This window comes from Bos mutus, chromosome 5 (genome assembly GCF_027580195.1).
Source record: "Bos mutus isolate GX-2022 chromosome 5, NWIPB_WYAK_1.1, whole genome shotgun sequence".
Taxonomy (NCBI): domain Eukaryota; kingdom Metazoa; phylum Chordata; class Mammalia; order Artiodactyla; family Bovidae; genus Bos; species Bos mutus.
The window spans coordinates 79763024-79776095 of record NC_091621.1 but is presented as its reverse complement, the minus strand read 5'-3'; the positions used below and the strand labels follow the sequence as shown (position 1 = coordinate 79776095).

Genomic DNA, 13072 nt, shown 5'->3' with positions numbered 1-13072 from the left:
AATTGGGCTTCCCTGGTGGCTCAGAGGTTAAAGTGTCTGCCTGCAATGCGGGAGATCTGGGTACGATCCCTGGGTCGGGAAGATCCCCTGGAGAAGGAAATGACAACCCACTCTAGTGTTCTTGCCTGGAGAATCCCATGGATGGAGGAGCCTGGTGGGCTACAGTCCACAGGGTCACAAAGAGTTGGACATGACTGAGCGACTTCACTTCACTTTAAATTGGAAAGAGAAATATAAGATTTTCAAGTTTGGATTTAGAGAATGGAAAAATAAATAATTATGAGATCAGAAAGCTGACAGAGCATAACTGCTCTCTGCATTTGGGAGTAGAGGGGATTGTTAGAATCAACTGGAAAAAGATGGAGCTAGTGTACATCATAAAGCACGTTTGTAGCTGGAGAAGAGAGAATCTGTAAAAGTGAAAGTGTTAGTCCCTCAGTCATGTCTGACTTTTTGCGACCCCATGGACAGTAGCCCACCAGGCTCCTCTGTCCTTGGGATTCTCCAGGCCCTGGAGTAGGTAGCCATTCCCTTCTCCAGGGGGTCTTCTTGACCCAGGGATCAAACCCAGGATTCCTGCATTGTAGGCAGATTCTTTACCGTCTGAGCTACCAGGGAAGTCCACCCCAATAAGGCAAAAACAGTGAGGTAAAAGGCTCTGTCTAGCTGTTCATCATTGCTCCTAGAAATTAATCTTCATTGAAAAGTATACCCACTCACCCCATTGCAGCCCCTTTTGCTCTTCCAGCCCAAGTTAGAGGTTCTGCAACTTTAGCTCTTCCACATCTGCTGTTCTGTGACACAAGTCTATTTTTCTGTTGAGAAGACTCTTGGGTACCCAGGCAACAGGGACACATCTGATAGAAAAGGTTTTCTGATTGTCCAAGAGGATAAAAAAATAAAAGATCTTTGTCTACAAGACAACCAGAGACACCAAATTGCAATAGAAGGATTGCAATAAGAAATAGAGAAATAGAGCTTCTGATTCTGATGGAGGTGTGTGTTTATGGAGGTGTGTGTTTGTGAAGGTGTGTGTTTGTGAAAATCTGTCTTGGAGGATACAGGACAGCTCAAGAGCAAAGTGAATAATAAGGAGGTTCTTACCTCCTTAGGGACTGTCTTGTTTGTCTCTAGGTCCCCACATCACCTAGCAGGTACCTTGCATCTCATCTGCCACTCACTAAAAGCGTATTGAATTATTTCATTATCAAGACAATGCCTTCAGACAATGTGAGGTGGGTATCCTTGCTGCACTTTAGATGAGTGATAGCCAGCCTAAGAGGGCATCAGTGTGCAGGTCTGCACTCAAGTCACAAAACTGGATGGGCAAGTTGCTGCTGAGCCAATGGAGGAAACAGAAGCCAGGGGGTCCTTGGCCATCCCCGTCCTGCTGAGCACTTGGAAAAACTGCGAAAGGGGTATATCACCAGGCGAACACCCAAGTGGTTAGGATTAACAGTTCAGCCCTACTAGGAAAATAATTCTAAATTAGAACCAGCACAGAAAGTGAAGTCCTTTCTCCCCCAGAACCTCGCATCCATCCATCAGGGGAGTGAAGAGAACACTATGGCTTTGTGTATGGACCAAACCTGAAAGACCCAAAGTCAAGGCCAGAGAGGGCAGACCAGAGAAGGAATTAGAAAGGCAAACACGTGTTTGTGGCAACTCCCTTCTCTGTGGACCTGAGCCCAGGTCTGACCCAAACATAGGGCAGCCACAACTTGTGTACCAGGGCAGTATCCTGCCATACAAGTCAGGTCCAGGAGTGAGGGAAAACTGCCCACCCGGAGTAGATAATATCTGGAAGGAATGAGTATTTGGGAAAAGTCCCAGTGCTCATTGAATGCCAACCAGTCTCCACCTTCTCCGGCCCCCTCCCACTGGTTCCACCCCTTTCAGCTGCTCTGATTCTTATAAAAACCCCACAGCCTTTCACCAACAGCCTGTAGTTGTCTCTCCCCACTGCTGCTCCAGGAGACGGTGCAAGTGACCCGGAGACACCATGAAGAGCCTGCTCCTTCTCTCCATCCTGGCTGCCTTGGCCGTGGCAGCTCTGTGTTATGGTGAGAACTTTCTCCTGCTCTCTCTCTGTTTTTGTTTTTTTCTTTTCTGCCTCTGACTTCAGTTTTCATGGATTTTTTCCTCTCCCTCCTTCTCTTCTTTCCTTTTTGCTCTTATAATCTTAGAGGACCATGAATTTGACATTTCCCAAGTCCTTTGAGCACTGATCTGCTCCATCAAGTCTTTTTTTTTTTTCATCATATTTTTTACCTCTTCAATATCCAGACTCTTGTATGTAACTTAACAGACAAGTTCTTTCTATGGTAAGTTGCTCTATACCTGGAAACTTTGCTATTTCAGGGAAAAAAAAAAAAAGATATCAACTCTCCAGCCCCTAAGCTCTCATTTAAACAAATAAGGATGTTTATTTTGACTTTGGTTACAATTGGTTAAGGGTACTGGTTGAATCACTTACCTTTAAGAAAACCAGTTTTCACTCGAAGTGATATGTATGGCCTTCTTTAGGAGAAGAACAATCTCATGAAGTTAACATTTTTTTTAGTGAATGAATTTAAAAAAAAAGTTTTACATTTAAAGAATCTCAGAGAAAAATCACCTTCTTAGTTTCTATTGTTAAAAGACCAATTTTGCCTGGTTCTCTGTGTTGTTAAATATATGTGTGTCTGTTCAAAGCTAATGAAAAGAAATCTCAGGCAACATGATTTAGGTCATTCAGTCTTATGGTTCAATTATGTGGATATTCTAGGTTTCCTTGAGCCTCAATTATATTAACAGCTATCTGTAGTTTACTCCTTAGTCTTGAAATTATTTGCCAGTTTTCTGTATCAGAGTATTTGGTTTTTCACTTTCTTTTTAACTTTTCAAGCACACTCATATGCTTATAACTATGAGTTTCTTATTGCCAAATTTACCTGCTTTGCCTAGGAGAATGGGAGAAAGAAGAAATCTTTTCCTTCGGCATCGTCTCAGTTCTTTCTCTGACCTGGCATCGTGCCCAATGTGAGATGTCAGCTGAAGCCAGTGGTTTCTGTGGCTGTCAGTTTAACACAGGTTCTTAAGAGGCTTTCAGAACCTCTTAGGAACCTGTCGTGGAGAAGCCCGGCCAAGCCATCTGCCCAGCCTGCCTGGAGAGTCTTGCCTGTCTCCTCAATGTTATGTCCCTTCCTTGATTTCAGGTCCCAAATTAAATCAAGGAAGGCTCCCTGGAGACTTACATGCAGCACTTAAATTATTTTACCAGCCTAAAGACTTCATAGCTCTTAGAAAATTTTAGCTTAAACCAGGGCCACTGGCTCCTTTAACACCAGAAAAACTAAAGAATAGACGTATCCCAGCAAGAACAGAGCTAGAGAAACAGCTCATAAATCCTAAATGCCTGAAATTTGTAATAACCACACTGCCAAATATACTCCTCCCATCTTTTTGACTCTTCCCTTCCCTTCCTTCCCTATATTTAAACTCCTGTGGTCTGTAAAAAGTAACAATAAAATGAATCTTTTTTTTTTTTTTATTCCAGAATCTCACGAAAGCCTGGAATCCTATGAAATCAGTAAGTAAATATTTGAATTCCTTATTGGAATCTCAGGTATTGAAGAATCTCCTAATTCTTAAAAAGACAAAATGATAATACCCATAACAGAGAGGAAAAAGAGGATATCTTTTGGAAAAGTAAAGTAAATTTTAAAAGTCAATGACTATAAAAAAAATCACCAGATGAGCAATTTTTAAATTTGTAAGATGGCAAGTATGCTTTCGACATACTTACGAACCATAAAATCTCATTTGGAAATTTCAAGTTGGCACCACAACAACCACACAGATGGAAAATGAGGACTAGTGACAAATGACAAAGTACAGGCTTGGCGGCCAAGTCAGCTGGGAGACCACACACATCAGCATTCTGCTGGACACTATTGAATATAAATATAAATACTTATAAAGACTGAGTAGAGAAATAAATAACATGCTTATCTTTAATGTGTTTATGGTTTTATGATGTTTAAACTGTTCATTTACTGAAAATCTAAAATTATGTTTTAAGGCCTCAGGACAAAGAGGATTTCTCCTTATAGGAATGAAAAATACACTCGAGTAGAAATACCAAAATCGAGAAAGGCAAAATGACGACCCAAAGCAAAATAAACAAGCAAGGTCTACAGTAGCCTGTGTGCCAAGTCTCTAGTAACCCACATGTAGGTTATTAATTTCTTTGGATCAGGCAGTTTATGAAATTTGCTTTATCTCCCCCTTTACTCTTCATAGTTATGAAACTATGAAACTAATTTTCATAGTTACATGAAATACACAAATGAATGAGTGAGTTTTCAAATATATTTGTGTCAGAGAATACTCACAGAAATATTATCAATGACCGATTGCCTAAAACTCCACCTATTTTCTGTTTTAAGATCCCTTCATTAACAGGAGAAACGCTAACAGCTTTATATCACCACAACAGAGATGGAGAGCGAAAGCCCAAGAGAGGTAGGTGATGACACGCGATGGGGGAGATCATTATTCCCAGATCTGAATGGAGGGAGAAATGGATTTTTTTTTTTCGATAATATGAATTATTTCTAAGCATATTCCAAAATCAAAGAATTTAAAAACAATGTAGAAAACCAAGTGAATTTCTAGAAGACTATTCTGTGAAAGGCCCAGAAAGGAAAGGGAGGGAGGAGGTAAAGGAGGAAAGACAGAAAATTTCTGTTTTTATTGAAAAAGAAAATTCCCCCTCTTTCACCTTTCCTCCTTGTTCTGTAAATATCTCTTCATCTTGGGGGAATCCCTGGTGGCTCAGACTGTAAAGAATCCACCTGCAGTGAAGGAGACCTGGGTTCGATTCCTGAGTCAGGAAGATCCCCTGGAGAAGGGAATGGCTACCCACTCCAGTATTCTTGCCTGGAAAATTCCATGGACAGAGGAACCTGGCTGGCTACAGTGCATGGGGTCACAAAGAGACACACCCGATCCACTAACACTATGGGATCTCTCTACGGTATTTTCGCATTCTTTTTTTCTTACTTCTCCACTTCCTTTACGCCTCTCAATTTGGGCTTTTTTTTTTTTTTTTTTTCCTCACTTTCTAGAATCCGAGAACTCAACAAGCCTCAATACGAGCTCAACCGGGAAGCTTGTGATGACTTCAAACTTTGCGAACGCTATGCCATGGTGTACGGATACAACGCTGCCTACGACCGTTATTTCCGGCAGCGCCGAGGGGCCAAATGAGACTGGACAAAAGTCTCTTTCCAGAGCCTGGTGCCTGGTTTTGTATTCCCTTGCAGTAGCATTACTGAACTATATAGAAACATACAAATCGCTTAATTGTTCCTTAAACGTTCTTGTCTGGCTGCATCCCTCTTTCCTGCCCACAGGTTGAAAAGTAATGAATATGAAACGAAGTGAAGGTCAAGGGGGAATTAAGATGTGTGATTCTTCCATAATAAACTTCTGGTTGGATACTTACATTTTGAGTCTGATTTCTTCTGGGAAAATACTGAGATATTTCAATCAAGGCCCACCTAGCCCAGAACAGGAGACTCTGTTAACCGTGTTCTAATGCTGATCAGTGCACAGGAAAACTAACCTTAGAAGACACTTGCCCGGCTGTAGTTTGTCTAGATTCTCTCTACCTCGGGATCAGTGAATGGCTGCTTCTTATTATGTGTTTTCCAGGATTTTCAAATATCATAGATGATCGACCATATGATTTTCCTGCTCCCAAGATTTAAATGGCTCCTAAATTCCTTCTGTGTGGTTTCTAGATTCTGTACCCTGGCTCATCACCCTTATCTTAATATTATCATATCCTAAGAGGCTATGGTTTTGACTCTTACTGGAACCAAAAAAATATGTGTGCTTCCAAAACAACTCAATATTTTTAGAGGATTTGAACCCGGATTTTGGAGCCATACAAAATACTAGAGCTCCCTTCAATCTCATTTGCCAATGAGGAGGCTGCAGAGTCTCCTGCTTGGTAATTAGGGACAAAATCCAGGATTTCTCAATCCCCATTCAGACCTTGTTCTTCTCTGCCCTGAGAACTAGTTCATGTCCATCTCTACATCCATTCCTTCCGATAGGCCCACTGCCTTCATAGCTTTAGTGCAGTATCTTTCTAAGCCTTCAAAACCCAGCTTAAGATTAAAGCACTTTATGAAATCTATAATGGTTAAATCCACCCAGTTCCCATCACAGTACTCAAGCCAGCATCCAGCCCCCCAAGATTCATGTAGAGTCACTTTGCTGTAGAGCAGTGATTGGCACAACATTGTAAATCAACTGTATTTCATGTTGAGAATGCATGTATATAAAGATTCAAGTATAATGGTATTGTTCAATTTGTGTTTTGATTAAATTTCTTTTTATGTATATTTGTCTAACATTATGGTAAATTCTTGGAGGGTAGGCACTGTAACTGCAATTTCTTTTCTCTCTATAACCTTGTTGCTATGTTCTGGCTGTAAAGGGTAATTCAATGAAAGCAGAAAAAAACAGACTGACAGTCATGGGGAGTGATCAGCCAATTCTGAAACTGATTCATCACAATAATGTGTTGTATAATTTCAACTATCATCATATTAATATAGTGATGGGTGTTTTACAATTTTCTAACCTTTTTTGCAAGCTCTAATTCATTAGATCTTAGAACAAAACAGAAAATAAGTAATATTAGATGGTAAAATTGAAACTCAAAGGGGTAACTTTCTGAAGATACTGTAGTAAATGCATGTTGGTGTGGTCTGGTCTGTTTTTCTTGTTCTGGGGTTTATTGAATTCTTGAAATGCATTGGATTTAGAAAATTTTCAGCCATTATTTCTTCAAATATTTTCACTCCTTCACTCCTCCTTCGGAGATTGCAGTGATAAGCACATTAATCACTGGCAGTTTTTCCATAGCTCCAACAAATCATTTTCATTTTTATAAGTTGTTTTTTCTTTACTGTTTCATTTTTATGGTTTCTTTTAATGTATCTATAACCTTACCAACTTTTTCTTCAGCAATGTATAATTTACTGTTAATCCAATTGAATGTATTTTTCATCTCAGTCATTATAGTTTTCATCTCTAGAAGTTTGGTATAGGTGTTTTAATATTCTCCATGTCTCAACTTTTTTTCACATATTGGATACAGTTTTGGTGACTATTTGCTTCCCTGATGACTCAGTGGTAAAGAATCCACCGGCCAATGCAAGAGACGAGGGTTCAATCCTTGGGTTGGGAAGATCTCCTGGAGAAGGAAATGGCAGCCCACTCCATTGTTCTTGCCTGGAGAATCCCATGGATAGAGGAGCCTGGTGGGCTACAGTCCATTGGGTCACAAAGAGTCAGACACAACTGAAGTGACTTAGCATGCACACACTAACTTCCAAGTCTTAAAGTTCCAGGAACCAGATCTATAACCATCATTCAGATAATAAAGTGGGGACCCAAGGTCCTTAAGTGCCAGACCTCTTATATATTATACAACATTAAATTAATAGTTTTTGAGCTGGCAAGGAGCTCAGCAATAACCTAATTCAACTCCTTCCTTTTAACTGAGTAATTTGAGAGCTAAGAGACTAAATGACTATTCCAAGGACAGGTAATTCTATCCTCTTAAGAAATTTGCTTGTATTGACCTCATAAAAATCTAAGCCCTTAAGTCAATTTTTAAAGGGTTATAAACAAATGGTCTATATATTTGTATCAATCTCCAATTGGTCACACTTCCCCATCTGATAAAGCTATTTTTAATGTAATTTCCACCTCAGTCAGAATTCTATGTTCTCAGTTCCATTTCTTTTTTGGTATATTCTGGTATATTTTGGTATATTCCAGAGCTAAGACAGATAAAGTGATAGCTCACAGGTTTTACTATTTCCCTTTCATGATCTTGGTAAGTCCTTTCATGGGAGTAGTAAATCCTGGGAACCAAAGAGTGTTTAAACACAGACAAGATATTCTGCTCCCATCCCATAAAAGCAATTTAGCATTTTAGCATAGCATTTGAGAATTATAAAAACTACAGAACTGGGTCTTCCACTTCCACCACTTGGAAATGTGAAATTCTCCTTTAATTCATCTTGCTGTACTTCAGTTTCCTTATGTCAAATAAGATGATTCTAGTTCCCACCTTAGAGTTGTAAATATTAAATAAACGAATATATGTAAAATGCCTGAAATACTGCCTAGCATAGAGTAAGTCCTAATAAGTGGTAAGCATTTCTTCTGTTATTTTTTATTGTACTATTGCTATTACTATAAAGCACCATACTCTGGATCTTAAGAAATGACAAGACAATTCGTCTTTGGAGAGTCTCATTTATATCTTGAAGGCAGTTATAACAAAAGACCATTGGTAGCACTGGCCAGCTTGTACCCACACCATTCTCCCTCTCTTCTACCTATGCTGACAAAACATGCAGTTTCAGAAGATCAAGATAGGATTTAAGGAAAACGTATGATCTTAGCTTTCATGCTCAACTAGGCTTGGGATTCTTATAGCCACACTTTTGCATCATAATAAAATAATAAAATATCCACAATAGAATGGAGTTAAACGTAAATACTTACATAGTAGCAGTATGTTCAACATTATTTTCATTCATCAGTTCAGTTCAGTCGCTCAGTTGTGTCCAACTCTGACCCCACAGACTGCAGCACACCAGGCCTCCCTGTCCATCACCAACTCTAGGAGTTTACTCAAACTCATGTCCATTGAGTCTGTGATGCCATCCAACCATCTCATCCTCTGTTGTCCCCTTCTCCTCACTCCTTCAATCTTTCCCAGCATCAGGGTCTTTTCAAATGAGTCAGCTCTTCGCATCAGGTGGCCAAAGTATTGGAGTTTCAGTTTCAACATCAGTCCTTCCAATGAATATTCAGGACTGATTTCCTTTAGGATGGACTGGTTGGATCTCCTTGCAGTCCAAGGGACTCTCAACAGTCTTCTCCAACACCAGAGTTCAAAAGCATCAATTCTTCGGCACTCAGCTTTCTTTATAGTCCAACTCTCACATCCATACATGACTACTAGAAAAATCATAGCCTTGACTAGACAGGCCTTTGTTGGCAAAGTAATGTCTCTGCTTTTTAATATGCTGTCTAGGTTGGTCATAACTTTTCTTCCAAAGAGTAAGCATCTTTTAATTTTCATTCATACATCTACCTTTACAATAATAGAAATCTGCAAGTAATATTGTTGTTCTACTCTGAATTTTTGAGCACCATGATTATCCATCATTAGTAGACTTTCCTTCAACTTCTCCATCTTACTGCTTCTGGCTTAGTTTTTTGTCACATTGTAACAGATCAGGATGAGCTCAGCCCTTAGGAGGTGGCCATTGCTGTGCCTCATTACTCTGCTCCCTGTCACTAGGCAATAGGTCTTGCTCAGCCATTGTTCAGGTGCCTCAGTGGGACCCTCCCACAAGCAACCAACTGTAATGAGTGGCCATTAGCTGTCCTGCTCAGGTTTTGGTCAGTATTGCAGTGGGGCCTGCCCACTGGTAACGGTCAATGAGGAACAACTGGGGAAACGACTCAGTCAAGCGTCAGTGGTGTGGTGGTCATCAGGTGGAAAGTAAGTTAAGAGGCAAATTCAGGCCTTCTCCTGGAGGCCTTCCAGCTCACCCAGCCTTGGGCCAGTGGGTGAGCCGGGGGGCCTGGGGAACAGACTGGGGACTACATCCTGGGGGCTCCAGAGCCCTGACTAAGGCCCTCCACTAGCCTTGAGGAGTGGTGAACCTCTCCCCCATCCCTGTCTCTGTGACCTTCTAGCAATGGCCGTCTGTCTGGGTCGCAGTTTTTGAGACCTGGTCTCCCCATTTGTGCAGCTTGAGGAGACTGAGGGGCAGTTGGATGCCTGGCTCCCTCAAAGATGACAGCTGGGCAGGATGTGGGAACCTGGCCCTGAAGGAGCTGCCAGCTAAGATCTGCCTCTTAACCAGGACTGGGACCTTGGAGTGTGAGAGTTGTGCCTTGGGGCTTTGCACTTTAGGTCAGGACAGAGAATAACATTCATCTGGTAGAGATTTACAGGAACATCGTCACTTGACCATGACCAGACCTCAAGAAAAAAGGACCTGACACCGAGAAGTCTGCAACAACTAACCATGCCCATCCCTCACCTTTGCCTTTAAAGGGACTTGCTGAAAGCTTTCAGTAACTTTGGGGTTCTTAGGGCATGAGCCAACCATCTCCTTGTATGAATCTGAAATACACCTCTCTGTTCCAAACTCTAATGTTTAGTATTGATGGGCCTCACTGTGCCTTTGAACACACAGGCTTGTGATTTCGGTAACAATATTACAGATTCTTTACTGTCTGAGCCACCAGGGAAGCCCTTACAGAACTCTAATGAGAATAAATTCTTTGTTGTTGTTGTTGTTAATTTATTTATTACTTATTTTTGGCAGCGCTGGGTTGTCATTGGATGTAGCACACGGTCTTTCTCTACTTGTGGAGAGCAGGGGCTACTCTTTGCTGTGGTTCACAGTCTTGCTCAGGCTCAGTAGTTGTGGCCCACAGGCTTACTTACCCTGTAGCATGTGGGATCTCCCTAGACCAGGGGTCAAACCATGTCCCCTGCATTGGCAGGTGGATTCTTTATCACTGGGGGCACCAAGGAAGTTCAAATGAGAGTAAATTTTACCTCAAGTTCATTTTGATTTGAAATTCTGAAACATTGCCTAGATTGCCTCTGAGTTTTCATTTGTGAAGTAGGGTCCAATTTCATCCTAGACGGTCCTTCTCTGAAACCCAGACATTGTTATCTCTCTGACCATCACCATCTTCCATGCCCCCTCCCCCAGTAAAAATCCCTGACAATTGAAATTAATTCAGAATGAATATATTAATCTACTCTGCTTTTTCTAAAAGAATGGGAAACCTGTATTGGGAAAGTGTTAAACACCGTAAACCAACAAGCATTTTATACTGGTGGGTCTTCAATAGGAAGAATACATGGATCTGAGAACTAAAAGCAAAAGTGGCTCTATTATATTTTTTAATCCACATGAGGAATTTGTTTTCTATCCTTAAAATTCTAATATCTGTGAGCCTGGAGATCCTGGTTCATATGGAGAGAACAATTCCACCATGGATGTTGGAAGAGTCCTACTTAAGCTCTGGCTAGTCCTAGAGCAGGCCTTAGAGTGGGCGAGCTTCGGTAGCTGCAGCCTGTGAGCTCAGTAGTTGTGCCACGTGGACTCTTCCCAGACCAGGGATCAAACTTGTGTCCCTGGGGTTTCCCTGGTGGCTCAGTGGCAAAGAATCCACCTGCCAACTCAGGAGACATGGGTTCCATCCCTGACTCAGGAAGATCCCACAGGCCATGGAGCAATTAAGCACCTGCGCCACAGCCATAACTATTGAGCCTGTGCTCCAGATCCCAGGAGCCACAACTACGAGAGCCCCTGCTCCACAACAAGAGCAGCCGCCGCGATGAAAAGCCTGAGCATCACAGCCTGATAGTAGCCCCCTCTCTGCAACTAGAGAAAAGCCTGTGCAGCAACGAAGACCCAGCACAGCCAAAAACAAAAAATACATGACTTCAGGAAAATCCCTTGGAGATGGAAATGGCAACCCACTCCAGTATTCTTGCCTGGGAAATCCCATGGACAGAGGATCCTGGTGGACTACAGTCCAGGGGTCGCAAAGAGTCAGACATGACTTAGCAACTAAATAACCATCACCGTTAAAAGAAAAAAGAACCTGTGTGTCCTGCATTGGCAGGTGGATTCTTATCCATTGCACCACCAGGGTAGTCTCACTTCTTTCTTATCTCCCCTTCTCCTGCTGCTTCAGTGTTAAAAGAGTCAGAATGTGTCATGGCTCAGCTGGTCAGTTTATGAATACATGTACACACACACACACATATATAAAGCAGAGGTAGGACATGGAAAGCTTTTGATGGGATCTAAATTCATCCTAGGATTGAAATTGACCCCAATTTTTCTGAATTTAAAATGTAGCTCCCCACCACCCATCACATTGTGAGACTACATTGAGATTCATCTGTTAATTTCTTTAGAGAAATAAACTGGGTGACCTGTTGGGGGTTTTTTCCATCTCTCATTTCTGTGAATTCAGGCATTGAAAGCTAACCAACAAACATGAAAGCCAGAAACATAAGTCATCTGGGGTTGTTAAAACATGAGGTTAAGCTTTGAAAATACTGTTCAAGAAATGCGCCCTTTTCTCTGTTTAATACAGGAGATTTTTATGGTGTTTGCCTAGAAACACTCTGATTCCTTTCCTTTGGATAAAGCAATATACAAAATTTGTCCCTACCCATTTCGTCTAAGGATAATGACCACTTGACCACTCCTTCTGACAACAAACCTGTAATAAAGTAGGAAAATTAACTGCATACATTTGGATGCATGTGTTTAAACATCCTGAGAGAACTTTCTTTCTTACAAAGAGTCTTGGAAATGTTTCTAAAGGATAATAATTCTGTATTATATAAGTACTCAAAGAAAATCAAAAGTGCTCAGTCATATCAGTGAGTTAGTCCTCAAACTTGAGACTACACCAAAGAAGATATTTAGAACTGAGAAAGGGGAGATAAATTTTTCACTAAACTGACAAGCACAATTCTATAAAATAGCCACAGTATTTTATAGCCACAGGAAAAGGTGGCTAAAACTAGAAGTTTAGTTGAAACATATTAACAAACAGCACCCATCTCTTTGAAAAAAAAGTGGAATTGGGAATTCGAATTAAAAAATAGAGCAAATTTAGACCAGTTTCCCAAGCATCTGTTCTAAGGAACAATGTTGCCATCAAAATCCTGCCAAAAGTTGTTTTATGTTCAAATATGTTCTACTGTTTTTATATATCCCATTTCTGAAACATATGTGTACATACATGGAGAGAGAGAGCTTTTAATGTATGAAGCCTTCTCTGTGGTCCATCAATAAAGGAACCTGAGTCCGTTAAACACAGGGCTTCACAAGATAATTTGACAACAGACCATTCTTTTCAAAGGGCATTGATCAACATCCTGCACAACCAATTTTAGAATTAGTTAGGCCCAACCTCTCTCTCTTTCCCTCAATAG

At 41.0% G+C, this 13072-nt stretch overlaps 1 protein-coding gene across 1 annotated transcript; it reads left to right on the top strand.

The window, feature by feature from the left end:
• The first annotated feature begins 1904 nt into the window (after nt 1-1904).
• MGP (matrix Gla protein) lies at nt 1905-5490 on the top strand. The gene is made up of 4 exons (XM_005903620.3): nt 1905-2063; nt 3539-3571; nt 4431-4506; nt 5112-5490. The coding sequence occupies exons 1-4, from the start codon at nt 2003-2005 to the stop codon at nt 5251-5253; spliced, it is 312 nt and encodes a 103-aa protein (XP_005903682.1). The 5' UTR covers nt 1905-2002; the 3' UTR covers nt 5254-5490.
• The last annotated feature ends 7582 nt before the right edge of the window (nt 5491-13072 follow it).